The following is a 16,146-nucleotide window of genomic DNA, read 5'->3' as shown; positions in this document are numbered from 1 at the left end:
CCAGCTCTACCCCCAACCCGAGCCCTGAAAGCCTGCCCTGCTTTTCTCCTCAGGCATCCCTGGGCAAGTCCCTCACCAGAAGAGCTCCCTAATTACCATCTTTGGAAAGTCAGGGCTGACTTCCCTGGCTGTCTCACCTGAAGTAGCCAGGGCCCAAGGGCCTGATGAGACCTCCTCCCTTCGTCACCACCCAGGAAACATCACCATAGCAACCCCAGCAGCAAACAATGCTGCCAGAAAGGTCTTCCCTACAAAGCTGCCCCTCCTGGCCATCAGACCCAGAAGAATGGCCGATAGTCCAGGAAGATCACCCAGAGGGCGGAGTAATCCATCCCATGTCAGAGAACCTTTCTTGCAGGTAGTGGGTAGGGCCCCATCTCTGGGGCTTACCTTTTTGTACCCTCACTGGGCTAGTGACTCTCCCCCTGGTGGTGGGGGTGGGGTGGGGGGGTTTCTCCAGGACAGCAGATCCCTCAGCCTGTGAGCTCTCTGCTGTCTTCCTCTCTTGGTCCTATGGTACTGGGAACTCAGAACTCAGAACAGGGGAGAGGAGATACCTGGTTATTACATCTTCCGGACCAACCCACTGTGTGGTTACATAGAAATGATTTAGCAGACTGGGCCCAAGAAGCAGGTGAGTTTTGGGAACCAGAAAAGTCCTAGGAGTGGACGGAAGGGAGCAGCGTTTTCAAAGAGCATAGTGTCATGATAAGTGTAGACAAATGACCGAAGTCCCAGCTCTGCTGCTCAACTCGCTTGGCACTTTGGGTGAGTTATTTACTGTCTTGCGTTTTGTATCTTTGAGGTGAGGACCATACATAACAACACCCCCTCACAGGGTTGTGAAAATTAAATGAGATGTGAATAGGTATTTATAGCACAGTGTCTACATACTTGCTACTGTTTATTTCATAAGGGCTGGGGCACAGAAAAGGTAAGGGACCAACAGTCTAGTTGCTTTCTATATGTGCTTCTATTTTAATGAGAAGTGCAATGCACCAGTGACAGCAAAGCAAGTAATAGGAGGAGTCCAGGAAGAAAAGCACCCAGGCTCCAATCTCTGGAGAAAAATTTCCCTTCCCCACTTGGCTTGGTACCAGGCATTTTTAATCAGGATTTCCTCGGGCCTGATGTGCCCTGTTAGGAGCACGCGTTCTTGGCAGGGATGTGGGGCACCAGAATGAAGAGGATGGGTGAAGAGTGGGAAAATTCAAATTGAGGAAAGAGGATGGGAAATCAAAACCCAAACCTGGTGCATGGAAAGAGAACAAAAGACAAAAGTTCCGTGAGAATAATCGGGAGCTGTCGTAACTACTGACGGGCAGAGCAGGAAGGGAGACATGGCTCCCTGCCAGGCAATCAGTGTTCTGAGGAGAGTCCTGGGTCCTGAGGAGGCTGGTAGTTTGTTTCCTCTGTGGCTGCCCCTGGAAAGGAGAGGCAGAGTGCCCCCAGGCTCCCTTTGTCTCTCTCTAGATGGTCCAGGCCCCTGAGTCTCTGCCGGCCTCCCACACGTGGGCTCAGCGTGAGTTTCTCCTCCCGGATGAGCCCTGGGAATTGCCTGGCTTCACTCGGCAAGCCTACCACCAGCTGGCCCTGAAGCTGCCACCCTGCACAGACATGAAGTCCAAGGTGCGCCACCAGCTAATCCACCCTTGGAAGGATGTAGCTGAGCACACCTGGGGCTTTCACACGTGGCTCGACGTGGGGCGCTTGCCCGCCACCTTTCCCACCAGGCCCGACAGACCCTATGACAGCAATGTCTGGCGCTGGCTGACGGACTCCAGGGCGCACTGCCACCTCCCAGCAGAGCCCCACATCCCCCCTCCCTCCTGGATGGGTCGAAACAGCCTCCTGACATTCATCAGTTGTACTCCTATCTTCTTGGACGCGAACCGAAAGAACCAGCTGATTCTCAGGACAGTGAAGGAACTAAGAGGGGTGGAGAAACTCAAGTTGAGGAGTGAAGCAAGGGCGCCTCCACTCGACACCAATGGCAACATCCTGCCCCCAAAGGACTTCAAGAAGTAAGAGGCGCTCCTTCCTCAGGGAGCTCACACACTCCCCATGTTCAGGTGACCCCTCCCTCTCTGATTCCTGTTTCTGGTATTCAATATGTACTCTAACCCTCCCACCTCTGGTCATCTGAAAACTTAACTCTGGAGGGAAGGGATGGAGGCAAGGGAAGGACAGTCAGGGAAGGGGCTCAATTATTTAACTCAAAATTAGGAGACACAACCATGTACTTAACACCTGCAGTAGACCCTGGGGATACAGAGAAATGTCACTCAGACCCTGCCCTTGAGGAGCTTACAAAAGGCAGACACCTACATACATGCATGGAAAGACAGCTATCAAGGCAAGCTCACACATGCTAAGAATTAAGTGTGAGACCAAGAGTGGGTGTTTAAGCATGTCAGTCCTTAATGGAAAGAACTGAGAGCAGAAGTCAGAGGCTTGGATTAAAGTCCAGACAAATTGTTTAGTTTTTCTGACTCAATTCCATCATTGATGAAAGAGGGGTGGTAAATACCATGCCTTTCTTAACAGGTAAAGATAAAATGGGTTAATGAATGTATGAAGCACTACACAAAAAATAGATGTTATTACAGAAATTCAGAAAAGGGATTTCTGTGGGCTGGAGCATCCCCCCAGGAAGGCTTCATGGGTAGGAAGCTCTCAGAAAGGCAGAAAGGAGGGTTGGAGGGCTGCCGCAGTGAGCAGAGACAGGAATGTGGTGCAAAAGGAGCCAATCTAGAACCCTGCAGCTCCCCGCAATGCCCTCCCCATGATGGGAACTCACTGGGCACAAATAGTGGGAAACGGGGAGAGGAATAGGATAGAATGTCTCAAATTCCAATCCCAAGAGCATTAACAGAAGCATTGAGGGGTTGGAGGGAGAGGCTGTGGAGATCTGTAATCTTAAAAAAAAAATGCCAATGATTGGCGATTTTGAGAGATTATTCAATACCTTGGACTTCTCTCTATTATCCCCGCAATGAAGATTATTGATGACTAATATGTGTCAATACTAGGCGAAGATGGAGGAGATTTAGATTGCTTCTCATAAAAACCTCAAATGCTAGTGCCAGGTGTTCTGTCGTTCCTTTTAAACAGTTCCATAAGGGGTTAAAATAAATTGTTAAAATGACTCTAGATCCATGAGAGAACATTTATTTTTTCCCCTTGAAATATGTAATTTTTTTGTTTATTGTTTTTCTAATACAGTTGTCCAATGAGAGAGCACATTCTGAGCATGAGAGACCCAGAGGATTTCAGGCAAGGTCTGAGCCTCAAGATAATTATAATCTTGTGGGAAATAGAATATTGATATATAAACCCGGCCATTCTCAGCTCTGGTGGTACATTAGAATCACCTGGGCCTCTGTAGAAAAATGTTGAGGTTTGAGCCCCACCTGGGAGATTCTAACTTACTTGGCCTGGGGGACAGCCTGGGCATGGTATTTTAAAAAAGCTCCTGAGAATGATTCTGATGTGCAGCCAGGTCTGAGGATCTCTGATGTAACTGAATACAGCAAACAGGGCCTATCTGCAGAACCAGGTACAAAGCATGTTGAGCCACGGGAAATTTGCCAGTATTCGACTATGGTTTTTACAAAGTCAGTTCCCACTGTTGACTCCAATACTGTAGGCCTGTAGAAGAGGGAGCCATTGGACCAGGGGAGGAAGGCAGCAGGACAGAGCAAGGAGGGCTCTTGGATAACATCACATTAACCACTGATGAGAAGGAGCATGTGTGCTGCATTCACTCTTCTTCCCACGGGCACTGCATTAGTCAAGGAGGTGGGACTTGAAGAATAGTTAGAATCTGGATAATGACATTACCTACAATATGGAAAAAGGATGGAAGACTGACCAGCCAAACACAATTATTCCAGCCTAATGCCAAACACACACAGGGTACCGGCCATTTGGAATAGATTAATATCCAATTAGTAAATAGATGGAAGAGATTCCCTACAGCTTCAGGAGGGCTGCATCCCCCTCTCCCATCTCACCCCTTCCACCATGCCTGATCTCTCCTTTGACCTCCTATTCTCTCCACACCCTCGCCCCCCAACAGGTACCAACACATCTCAGCTGGTGGAAGGTTTGAACCCCTCGGCCTCCAGCTCCTACCCAACCCACTTCCCAATGATTTTGCCAGGAGCTGGCCCTGCCCAAACCCTCTGCCTCATTATCAGGAAAAGGTACTAAAGCTGGCCTTGCTGCCAAGTGCACCGCTGACACAGGACCTTGTAAGGAATTACCAAACCCTGATAGAGGACCGCATTGCCTTGCCCCTCCACTATCTCTCCAAGGCACGGCCCAGCGAAGCTTTTTCAAGGAAGAGAAAGAGTCGACCTGGACACACCTAGAAAGGCCTCCGTATGAGTGGGGACCATGGTGGGCACACAGACTTCCAGACTCCAGTGTTCTCAACCAATGCACCTTAAGCAAGAAGCCTCTGAGGTGGCTGAAGGACTTGGGCTTCTGCAGAACACAGCCTCTCCACCATCTCCCCAACTTCAAGCCACCTTTGTAGCCCAGGCTCCTTGAGACTCTACTGAAACTTTAAATTGTTTGTCTTCCTTGGTGGACTGTCTCATAGCAAGTGGGAGGACTGGGGGCAGGGAGCGGGGAGAGCAGAGTGGGGATCCCGTTCCTAGGGACAGAACAGGAAATGTGGAGGAAGAAGGTGTGTGAGGGGGAGCGTTGAGGGGAAGAGGCACTGTAAGAAATGTGGGTGAGAAATTACATCCACTCCCATAGCCCACTGGAACAGGGCTGGGATTAGTCAGAGTACAGGAAGCTTTTTAGGCAAAAATAACTTCAATCCCACCCCTCCATGGACTAATTGATGTCTGGACAAAGACCAGAAGCAACTCTGTTGGGTTGCAGGTCCTACACAGGGTTTGGGAGAGCAGAGGTCGGGCCAAGGCTGGTGTTAGAGGATTGCAGAATCAAGTCTGAGGAAGGCTGACCAGGTCTCCCATAATTCCCCTGGAGCATTACATTAGGGCCTTGGGCCTATGCTGCAGTTGACCCCAGAATCCTCGGCTTTTACAATGGGGTGCCAGGGACAAGTGGCCTAAAATGGAATCAGGCAAGCCACATCGGTCAAAAGGTGCTGACCCAGGCTGGTGGAGATTAGGTGGGGGAAGGCCTGCAAGGGACCTTGTGGAGGAGGCAGCAGGGAGGCAACTGGGAGGCCTCTGAAGAGAGAATTACCTCACCTCTTCTTGTCCCTGTCAAACCTCAAATTGGTGATCTTCCCCAGCTGGGCTTCTCTTGGCCTTCTCCCCACTGCCTCTTTGTCTCCACTTTTCTCCAGCCCTGCAGGGAATCAAAACACCACCAGGATTCTAGCTCTGGTTAAGTATCTGCTAACCAGCTATGTGACCTTTGGGAAGGTCACTGTTCCCTTCAGGTTTTTAGTTTTTTCATGTGTACCTAGGAGTCAATAGGTTATAAATTAGTGGAATAAGTAAAAGCACGTAAGTGAAGTCCCAGCAAAATGTCTAACACATGGTAGACCCTCCATAAATAAAGCTATGAACCGTTACTCCTAGAATAAAAGTAAAAAATGAATGGAATATTACTCATTCATAAAAAGGAATGAAGTACTGATCCGTGCTACAATGTAAATGAGCCTCAAAAACACTGTATTGTGTGAAAGAAGCAAGAAAAGACCACCTGTTGTATGATTTCATTCATAAGAACTATCTAGAATAGGCAAATCCATAGAAACAGTAGGTAAGCTGATAGTTTTCAGGCGCTGAGAAAGGAGAAAGTGGGGATTGACTGCTTAATAGGTTCATAGTTTTGGGGTGATGAAACTAGATAGAAGTGCTGGTTATGCAACATCATAAATGAATGAAATGCCACTGAATTATGTACCTTAAAGTGGTAAATTTGATGTGTATTTCATCTCAATTTAAAATAATTTTAATCAATAGAATGTGTATAGCGAGTTTCCAATTTCCTTATAGTTCCAAATCTATGACTCTATTCAACAGCCTTCTCTTTGCCACCTTTCTCCATGGTATGTGTATGGGGTAGGTGGAGAGGAGCCAGAGGTGAAGGAGAATTTCCTGAGTACTCCAGGGAAGGGCCGGGACTCTGGGAATAGACCCATTCTCCCAACTTTGGGTTGGGAATGGTGGTAGAAAGTAGGAGGTCCCTTTACCTAGAATCCTACCATGTCAGCTGGGTAGACCATTAGAAAACAAGTCACACCTTCTCAGTGGGTAGAGGGCAAACCAAGGCCCACTGGAGAAGTGACTAGCTCCAGGCCACAAACACATGCAGCCCCTGGACTCCTGGTGGTAGAATAGGAGGCACAGGGCTGTGAGCTAGGACTCCAGGGCCTGTGTTCTCAGCCTGCTTCTCAGGCTACTTGCCCACAATGCCAGGGTTTTGTCATCTCCACAGTGACAGGACAGGCCTGGAGGATATTTAGAGGATGGGATGAAAGGAAGGAGGCCATTGGAATTCTTCAGAGAAAGCTGCTCACTCTCTGACCTGGAGCTAGTGGAGAGCAGAAAGGTAAGCCACACTTACATAGACTTGGGCCTTGGTAGAGCCAGACCACTCCAGAGACTGGCAACTTCACATCAGAACTGTCAGCCACCCCTCCCCCCGACCCTCCATCACTTTCCTGCTCTGCTCTCCAAACAGCAGCCTTCTTCCTGCTGGCAGGTGGACTCTAACATTATCCGGGGCCCTCTTGTCTAGCAGCCAGCCAGAGATTCAGAAGCAAGGCTCTTGAAATTCCTGAACACTAGTGGGCCATGAAGATCACAGGGGACAAGAGTAGCATCCATCCATACTTCTTCCTGGGCCTGAGGACTTTTTTAAGGCAATCCCCAGCTCAGCCAGTCAGCAAACATGAACACCACCCTGTGCCCCCACCCTAATGGATATGGAATTCTAGAAAGCCTTTGGTGGGATGGAGTTGGGGGATCCCTGTAAGTTGGGCCTGCCTTAAAGACCTGTCCTCTCCCTGCAACTTTTGAGAGTATATCTGAGAGGAAGATGGGGATGGACTTCCCCCACTGCCCAATACACAGCACACCACTCTGCAAAACATTCTGTGTGTTCTGCTGAATGCCACCAGCTTCACAGACCCTAATTGATCCCAGCACAGAGGCTTTCAATGCCACTCTGGGTCAACCCCTCTCCTTCCACAACCTCACTTTCCCTAAGCCCAGGATTAATCTCATGAGCTGAGTTGCTGGACTGAGTTGCTGATGCCAGTTCAGGTTCCTGAGTGTTGGGGGCCGGAGGAATGGTTGGAGGTCAGTGAGTGTTGGAAGCTGTGGGGATTATGAACCCCTGGGAAAGATGCACGGCCAGACACCTGGCCAATTATGACCTTCAGTCTTCATCTGGCTGTCTCTCATCTAAATGCCATGCCTCAAAAATCCCCATCGCTGCTCCCTGAGATAACAAATCAAAGCCCAGATCCTCTTTCCAGGCTGTCCCAGACTCACTTCCACCTTCCTCTTGTTTCTATGCATCACTGACTTGCTTGCTCAGGCCCTTTGTCTTCATGCTTCTCTTCCACCTTGAGCTCTTCCCTAGTTGCACTGCCCAGTTGTGCTATCCACTGAGCCACATACCTTTACTCTTCTCATCACACCATGGAAGTACTTGCTGCTGCCTATTACTATATTTAGTGGTTCTGTGCCTGAGTGGTTGCCCATGTCAGGCTAGTCTCCAGCCAACACTCTCTGCAAGTCCCAGGACACACTCTCACAAATGCTAAGTTCTTGTAGGATAATGCTACCATATCATCTGCTTTCAAGGTAGAAGTTTCGATGTGGTTTCCTTTTGCCCACCATCATTTTTATTGGATGTTCACTGAACAGTGACACTAGATATCATGACATGGTTCCTAGATAATGGTCAGTGACTTCTTTAGCATGAGTAGCACTAGACAGTGGAGGTCATGTCCAGGGGTGCCCAAGGCAGGCCCCCAGCTTAGAAAAGGAGGGAAATTGAAACAGGAAAGAAAGTAGATAAACACAAGTGGAAGAGAAATGCTAATGCCTGAGGAAAGGTGAAACAAGAGTCTGTCAAAGCTCACAGGTCCACAAGGTTTGGAAAGAGTTGAACAACTTTGCCACATTCTCTGAGGGCACTTGCAGGGTACAGTTAGGGTACAGAGTCCAGGGGATGAGGGGCTAGCAAATAATCTCCATGAGTGGGAGGGGAGGGGGATGAGTAGAAAGGGTGATTGTCCTTGACTGAGTGCCTATGGCATCAGCTGGATTCTGTGACTGCAAAAATCAGGTGAGGAGCGCAACAGGCAGTTCCAGGGCCTCATCACCTCAGTAGCTGGGGGAACAATGGCCTGTTTCCTCCTGTGTCCCCTGAAGTCCTGCTAAACAATTCATTCAACAACTTTTGTGTAAGAAGAGAGAGAAGAAACAAACACAAACACACACACACACAAAAAAAATACCTTACCTTGATAAAGCCTAAGATCTGGTGGGAAGATGGACAACTAAACAATTAAAATAGTGTGAGAAATGATGTAATAGATATCTGATTCAGTTGTCCTGTGAAAACAAAGGGGAGAGGCAGGTGTGTGCATATGTGTGCAAGCACATGCATGTGTATATACAGTTCCCAAATAACAGCAAATGTTTACTCAGCACTTACTATGTGTTATATAACATGTTGAAAGCTTTTCATGAGTCAACCAATTTAATTCTCAAAACACCATGAGGTAGGTCCCATTATAATCTTCATTTTGGAGATGAGTAAACTGAGGTATAGAGAGCTCTTAATCATTTTGCTTCTGCTTCTCATTTAAACTTCACAGCAATTCCACAATTACATGTTATTTCAGTTTTACAGATGAGGACGTGGGTTCCAAAAGATTACGCACTTCACCCAAAGTCACCCAGTTAGTACATGACTGAGCTGGAATATTTGACCAAGATTGTCTGAGTTCATTTCAATGTCTTGTGTTCAGTCTGCTTTAAACAGTAAATACAAATACCAGGGCTTGGCTTTGCCATTCATAAAATAGGTGAAAAACATCTTAGTGTCAAATATGAAAAGTTGCCCTAGCCTGGAGTCTTTGGAAGACCTACCTTTGGGAGTGGAGGTAAGGTGATAAATTTTCAATATTGGCACAGACCTTGTGGACAGGAAAATTCTGGAAAACAGCTTTATTCCTCTTTTCAGCAGATCTGACAGGGCCAAAGGAGAAAGCCCAAAATAGAACTGGCTGCCCTTCACCGTCCACGGGCTCAAGGGAGCTGTTAGTGTGGCTCTGAATAACCCATTCCACAAAGAATATGCTGGGAATTTCCTTATGCGGCAGGGCATTTGACTGAATGATTTCATTGTGCCAAATGAACTCTCCTCCCCATCCTATCACCAGAGGTAAGAACTGGCACTATTCAGCCTTGAGGATGGACATTAAAAAGAAAAGGTGTAAAGACATTTAAAGGCAAGAAAGGTTATCATGGGAAATGTGAGAACCAGTTTACTCTATCCCTCCTGTGGCTTGGACAAGAAGAGATTTTGGATATAGTTATATTTAGATTAGCTATAAAGAACTTCTGATACAGTGGAGAGATGTTAGAGTAGATTATATTGAGTTTTTAAAATATTTTTTTATTGATTATGCTAGTACAGTTGTCCCAATTTTTCTCCCTTTGTCCCCCTCCACCAAGCACCCCCCCCATTTCCTTCAGCAATCATTCCCTTAGTTCATATCCACAGATCATGCATAGAAGTTCTTTGGTTTCTTTATTTCCTATACAGTTCTTAACATCTCCTTGTCTATTTTGTACCTACCATTTGTACTTCTTAATCCCTGCACCTTTCCCCCCACTCTCCCTCTCCCCCTCTCTCCCTCTCCCTCCAAATGATCTCATATCTATGATTCTGTTCCTGTTTTTCTTGTTTGCTTAGATTGTTTTTAAGATTCAGTGATAGTTGTGAATTTATTGCCATTTTAATGTTCATAGTTTTGACCTTTTTTCTTAAGTCCCTTTAACAGTTCATATAATAATGGTTTGATGATGAACTGCTTTAGCTTTACCTTGTCTGGGAAGCATTTTATCTTCCCTTTCATTGTAAATGATAGCTTTGCTAGAGAGAGTAATCTTGGTTGTAGGTCCTTGCTTTTCATTACTTTGAATACTTCTTGCCAGTCCCTTCTTGCCTGCAGAGTTTCTTTTAAGAAATCAGCTGACAGTCTTATGGGAACTCCTTTGTAGGTAACTCTTTTCTTTTCTCTTGTGCTTTTAAGATGATATCTTCATCTTTAACATTTAGTATTTTAATTATGATGTGTCTTGGTGTGGTCCTCTTCAAGTCTAACTTGTTTGGGACTCTCTGTGTTTCCTGGACTTGTATGTCTATTTCCTTCACCAAATTAAGGTAGTTTTCTTTCATTAGTTTCTCAAATAAGTTTTCAATTTCTTGCTCTTTCTCTTCTTCTGGCACCCCTATGATTCGAATGTTGGTACTTTTGAAGTTGTACCAGATGCTCCTTAGCCTATCCTCATTTTCTTGGATTCTTTTTTCTTCTTGCTGTTCTGACTGAATATCTTTTTCTCCCTTATGTTCCAAATCATTGATTTGATTCTCGGCTTCATCCCGTTCACTATTGGTTCCCTGTAAATTCTTCTTTATTTTACCTAGTGTAAGCTTCATTTCTGCCTGGGTCTTTTTTATGCTGTTAAAAGTACCCAATGAGTTCCTTGAGCATCCTAATAACCAGATTTTTGAACTCTGCCTCTGATAAGATTGCTTATTTCCATTTTGTTTAGTTCTTCTTCTGGAGTTTTGTTCTGTTCTTTCTTTTGGGCCATATTTCTTTGTCTCCTCATTTTGGCAGCCTCCCTGTGTTTGTTTCTATGTACCAGGTAGAGATGCTTTGACTTCCTATCTTAGTCGTGTGGCCTATTGTAGAAAAGCTCACGAGTAAGTGGATGGGGCGGATCCTGAGGTAATCGTCAGGGTGGAGCAACCCGTGTGGCTGTTCTGTGGCTCTGTGTGGGGGACAGCTCAGAGACAAAACAATGCCACTGCCTGGCCTCTGGAGTTTTGTCCATGACGAAGCTGTCTTCTGACATTCACCCTAATGCTGGACACTCCACTTTCTCCCTATATGCCACTGGGGCCCTTCTAGCTGTTGCCCTGGTGCTGAAGCCTTTAGGGAATGAATCTGCATGAGCCCTAAGTCCATTGTGAGCCCTTTAAGAGGAGACTCCTGAGAATCCTGCAGTTTTCTCTGACATCCCAACCCCCACTTGTTTTTACAGCCAGAAGTTATGGGGACTTATCTTCCTGGCGCCGAAACCCTGGGCTGGGTGGTCTGGTGTGGGGCTGGGATCCCTTGCTCCTGAGATATCCCTCCTGATTTTTATTCACGACATACGGGTTCTGCGTCTCTGTGTCTCCACACCTCTCCATGCCTCTCTGTGTCTCCGCCCCTCCTACCTGCCTGGATGAATGTGGCTTCTTTAATTCTTTGGTTGTCACACTTCCATATAGCTTGATTTTCAGATGATTATAGGTGATATTTATTTTGTAGTCTAGTTGTAACATTTTCTTTAGTTATATGAGGAGGTGAGCTGTTTTTACCTATGCCTCCATCTTAACCAGAAGTCAGATTATATCAGGTTTATGGAAATGAGCTGTGAATCTATTTAGACCAGTTCTGTCCCACAGAAATATAATGGAGCCATATATATAACTAATTTTTTTTAGTGGCCATCTTAAAAAAAGGAAAAATAAATAGGTAAAGTTTCATTTTATAATATATTTTATTTAACCCAATAGATCCAAAATATTATCAACAAAATAATGTAATCAATGTAAAAATAATTAATGAGATATTTCACATTGTTTTTCATATTGTTTTCAAAACCCAGTGTATATTACACTGCCAGCACATCTGAACACAACTAGCCACATGCCAAGTGCTTAATAACCATATGCGGCTTGTGGCCACTGTATTGAGCAGCACAAGTCTAGAACTGCTAATAACTATCAGACACCCAATGGCAAATACAAGGTGTTATCTGGGTTTCTCTAAAGGCAGAAAGTTCTCTAGAACAACTGAGGGCCCAAGAGAGTAAAGGGCACCTTTTGGAGCCCTTCTCACTCAGCCTCTCTGCTAGAAATATGAAGACTCATTGCCCTCCAGCAATTTTTGGAACCTACTTAGCAGTGTTCTGTGTTTCCTTTCAGGTCTGTCACATTCAGTGTTTGGGGTGTTTTTCCAGGTGGGAAGGATACTGTGCCCAGGAGATCAAGGAAACAGTACCATCCTGGGGTAGACAAGTAGCTCCTTCTCTCCTTACCCCGTTTGTCTGTCTTGCTGGTGTGAATAACTGCTCACAGGAGGAGCAAGGTTGAACAGAGGGGATGGAGAGAATGAAATCTGCCCCCTGTTTGGGGTGCAGTGTGCAACATAAGCCCTGTGCTGGCCTACCCTCTCTTACCTGCACTGTTCTAAGTTCTCTGTCTGCAACACCTCTTCTCCAGGTACCAACATGGCTCTCTCCCTCACCTTGTTCTCATCCGTGCACAGTGTCATCTTCCCTAAAAGAGCCACCCCCAAGTCCCATCCCATCACACTCTCCTCTCACCCAGCTTTATTTTTATTTAGCACCTACCACTACCTGACATCATGAATTTAATTGTTCTCTATCTGCCTTTCTTGTTAGGATGTGAGCTTCATGAGGGCAGGGACTTCATCTGGTTCACCACTACACACCCAAGGTCTAGCTCAGTGTCTGACACATAGTGGATGCCCAATAAATGTTTTTTGACGGAATTCCTTCTGAAAGGAAAACTTGTGATACTTTAGAGGAAAACCAATGTAGTGAGGGAATCATATAGCACATATCCATTTATTTTTCCTCATAAAATTTCTGAATTTGGGTCTATTCACTTCTATGTGAACCACAAGATGAAATAAATAAGAGAAATTTATAGATACTTCCCAAGTGTCTTGGAAAGGAAAACCTCTGCTTTTTCTATTCTTTACAATCTAGAATGGTTTAATCTTCCTTCATAGTATTCTTGGAAGTTTTCTCCCTCTATGTCTCATCATTAGAGTTCAATGTTTAAAAAATAATGAGAGGAGGGATCTGAGGTGAATTATTGGTGAAGATACAGACAATGCAGCTGAGGTTTCAAACTGGCTGCAGAACATTCCCTGGTACTCTTCACCATCTTACCAAAAGATGTCTTTCGCCTCTGACAAAAAAGAGCTCACAGTCTTGTATCACGAGAACATTCCTGTTCACCCTGCAACTTTGGACAAAGAACAAATTTACATTGCCCTGGCTGATGTGTCTCAGTAGACTGAGCATCGGCCTGCAAACTAGAGGGTTGTTGGTTCGATTCCCAGTCAGGGCACGTGCCCAAGTTGTGGGCCAGGTACCCAGTTGGGGGCACACAAGAAGCAAACACACACTGATGATTCTTTCCCTCTCTTTCTCCCTCTCTTTCCCTCTCTCTAAAAATAAATAATAAAATCTTTGGGGGGAAAAAGAACAAATTTACAAAGGAAACAACCAAGGGACACAAAAAGGCAAAGGAGAATTTCCCTACCCCTGAGTCCCACCCCAAGACAGTGAGATAGATAGTGCATGTGCTAGTAGTAGTTTCCAGAACACACAGAACACAGCGTGACTCAGCTACATTCCAGAAAATGCCATTTCCTGAGCACAAGTACTTCCTAGGGCCAGGCAACAAAGGCCTTATCAGACCGACTGCAGAAGAGAAACTGATGTCCCCAACCTCACCCTATCGTAAGATACATTTGGTCTTCCCTGGAATGCAGTCTACAGACCTAAGTGCACCTGAGTCCTGAGACATCTCGTCCATGTTACCAGGTGGCTAAGTGCCTGGAGGTCTCTCACTCTTGTTCATTGAGAGCATTACTCCTCCAAAATTTGAATTAATAAAGGACTCTTAAAGCTGTGGAAGAATTTTCAAACCCAAGGAATGAATTGCTGAGAATAAAGTTGGAGGAGATACTTTCAGCGTTGGGGTCCGCCCAGCATCACAGTACACAGGTCACTCACTGATCTATCAATGCATCTGGTTAATCCTATGGAAACAACCACCAGAAACCAGCTCAACATGTCAGTGGGTCCTCTTCCACCTCTATTCCAGGCAAATGTGGTGGTGATGTATGTCAAAGACGTGAGAAGGAGCTGAAATATTCCACTAAAACCGAGTCTAACTGAAGCCAGGATCTGGTGGCTGGAGCTTGATAAAAGGAATCATACTGTAGTTTGGACTTCATTCCATGTCTATCATTTCTATCAGTATTCTCCTTTTGGCACAGTGGAAACTGAGCAAGACTGGGGAGACAGAACATAAGGGTTTGATTCCTGCCTCTCCCCTATAATAACTGAATAGTGGACGAGTTTTCTAAGGGGCTGCCATAACAAAGTACCAGAAAGTGGGTGGCTTACAGAAGAGATATTTATTGTCTCACAGTTGTAGAGGCTAGATGTCCAAGATCAAGGTGTTGGCAGGGTTGGTTCCTCCTGAGGGCTATGAGGAAATACCTGTTTCATGTACCTCTCCTAGCTTCTAGTGGTTTGCTGGTGATCCTTGGCATTCCTTAGCTTACAGATGCATTACCCAGTCTCAGCCCTGGCTGGTTTGGCTCAGTGGATTGAGCGTCGGCCTGCGAGCTAAGTGTCGCTGGTTCGATCTTCCAGTCAGGGCACATCAGAGAAGGAAAACTCTGACTCCAAAAAACCTCCGCTGCCTTGCGGCATACCTCTTCAGGGGAAAGGCTAAGGGAGTAAACCCCGACAGAAAATCCGGAGCCGGAGTCCCTAAGGCGGTTTGACGTTGTAGTCAACACCGGCAACTCCTGCGGCGCACCTGAAGCCAAGCTGTATTGACTCCGTCTTTCCCTTGGGCCCTTCAGCTGCGAAGAGAGGGGGGGTCTGCTGCATGGGCAACAGCAGACCCTCCATATCACCCTGCCCAGGCTCTGTAGCTTCAGCTTCACTGGAGAGGACACTCCAGCGTCATCGCAAGATGTCGATCCAACACGGGAGGAGACAGATACCGTGTCACTCCCGAGTCGGACTGCACAGCCATTCTCGGCGGTGCAGATAGACTCTTAAGAAGCTACACCATCGTCTCTCGAGACGGACGGCTGCCGATACGATACCCAGTCTCAGCATTCATGTTCACATGGTATTCTTCCTGTGTGTGTCTCTCTGAGTCCAACATTCCCCTTTCAATAAGAGCAAAGTCACATTGAATTAGGGTCCACCTTACTGATCTCATTTTAACTTGATTATCTCTGTAAAAGCCCTATCTCCAAACAAGATCACCTTCTGAGGCATTGGAGGTTAGGACTTTAACATCTGAATTGGGTGGGACACAAATCAAACCATAACACATATCTAGTTCCCTCATCTGTAAATGGGGATCACGATACAATTCTTTCTCATGCCGTTGTAGTGGTTGTGAAAGTGCCTCAAAGAGGCATGGTCCCTAGAAGACCAGTGGCTATCTGGTCTGTCTGAATGTGCGTGTGCCTTGGTGCTGTCTGCACCAGACTGTGTCCCTAGGGAACAGGGCTCTGGTGGGTACTTATCCTATGAGTGGCCAACACATGTGAGCAGGTGCTTGACAAAAGCATTTTGATGATGGTGAAGACAAAAGGCTGGGGAGAAAAATCTGAAGACAGATGAGCCAGGGTCATAAAAAGTCTGTCACTAAATACTGGCGAGGAAGTGAAGCCCCAGGACCCCCCATACACTATTGACTAGACTGTACCCTGGTACAAGTACTTTGGAAGGTAATTTGGAAGGAAGGCAATTTGGAATTAGGCACAAATGGAGAAGCAATTCCACTCCTAGGTATATTCTCTAGAGAAATGCCTATACATGTCCCCAGGAGAGATGTGCAACAAGTTCACAGCAGCACTGGTTGCAAGAAAAATAATGAAAACTTAAATTTCCTAAATATGCTGTATTCAGATAGAGGTATGCTATACAGCAGTTAAAGAGAATGAACTAGAGCTATGCATATCTCATGGATGAATCTCACTAATAAAATATTGAGTAAAAAAGGACAAGTTGCAGAAGAATAAATACAGTGGGTGAGGCAAAACTAAATGCTATGTTG

At 45.9% G+C, this 16,146-nt stretch overlaps 1 protein-coding gene across 1 annotated transcript; it reads left to right on the top strand.

Moving 5' to 3' along the window:
• Positions 1 to 286: 286 nt before the first annotated feature.
• On the top strand, positions 287 to 4,376 carry TEX52 (testis expressed 52). The gene is made up of 3 exons (XM_090275722.1): positions 287 to 358; positions 1,474 to 2,024; positions 4,082 to 4,376. Exons 1-3 carry the CDS (start codon positions 287 to 289, stop codon positions 4,374 to 4,376), a joined length of 918 nt encoding a protein of 305 aa, XP_090131848.1.
• The last annotated feature ends 11,770 nt before the right edge of the window (positions 4,377 to 16,146 follow it).

Source organism: Furipterus horrens, unplaced genomic scaffold (assembly GCF_987537825.1).
Source record: "Furipterus horrens unplaced genomic scaffold, mFurHor1.1.pri manual_scaffold_4, whole genome shotgun sequence".
Classification (NCBI taxonomy): domain Eukaryota; kingdom Metazoa; phylum Chordata; class Mammalia; order Chiroptera; family Furipteridae; genus Furipterus; species Furipterus horrens.
This window is presented reverse-complemented; position numbering and strand designations above follow the sequence as displayed.

Excerpts from the sequence above, each read along its gene's own strand:
- TEX52 (XM_090275722.1), top strand. The coding sequence starts at position 287 with ATGGCCGATAGTCCAGGAAGATCACCCAGAGGGCGGAGTAATCCATCC. Across the intron at positions 359-1,473 it reads TCAGAGAACCTTTCTTGCAG|ATGGTCCAGGCCCCTGAGTC; the intron begins GTAGTGGGTAGG and ends GTCTCTCTCTAG. Across the intron at positions 2,025-4,081 it reads CCCCCAAAGGACTTCAAGAA|GTACCAACACATCTCAGCTG; the intron begins GTAAGAGGCGCT and ends GCCCCCCAACAG.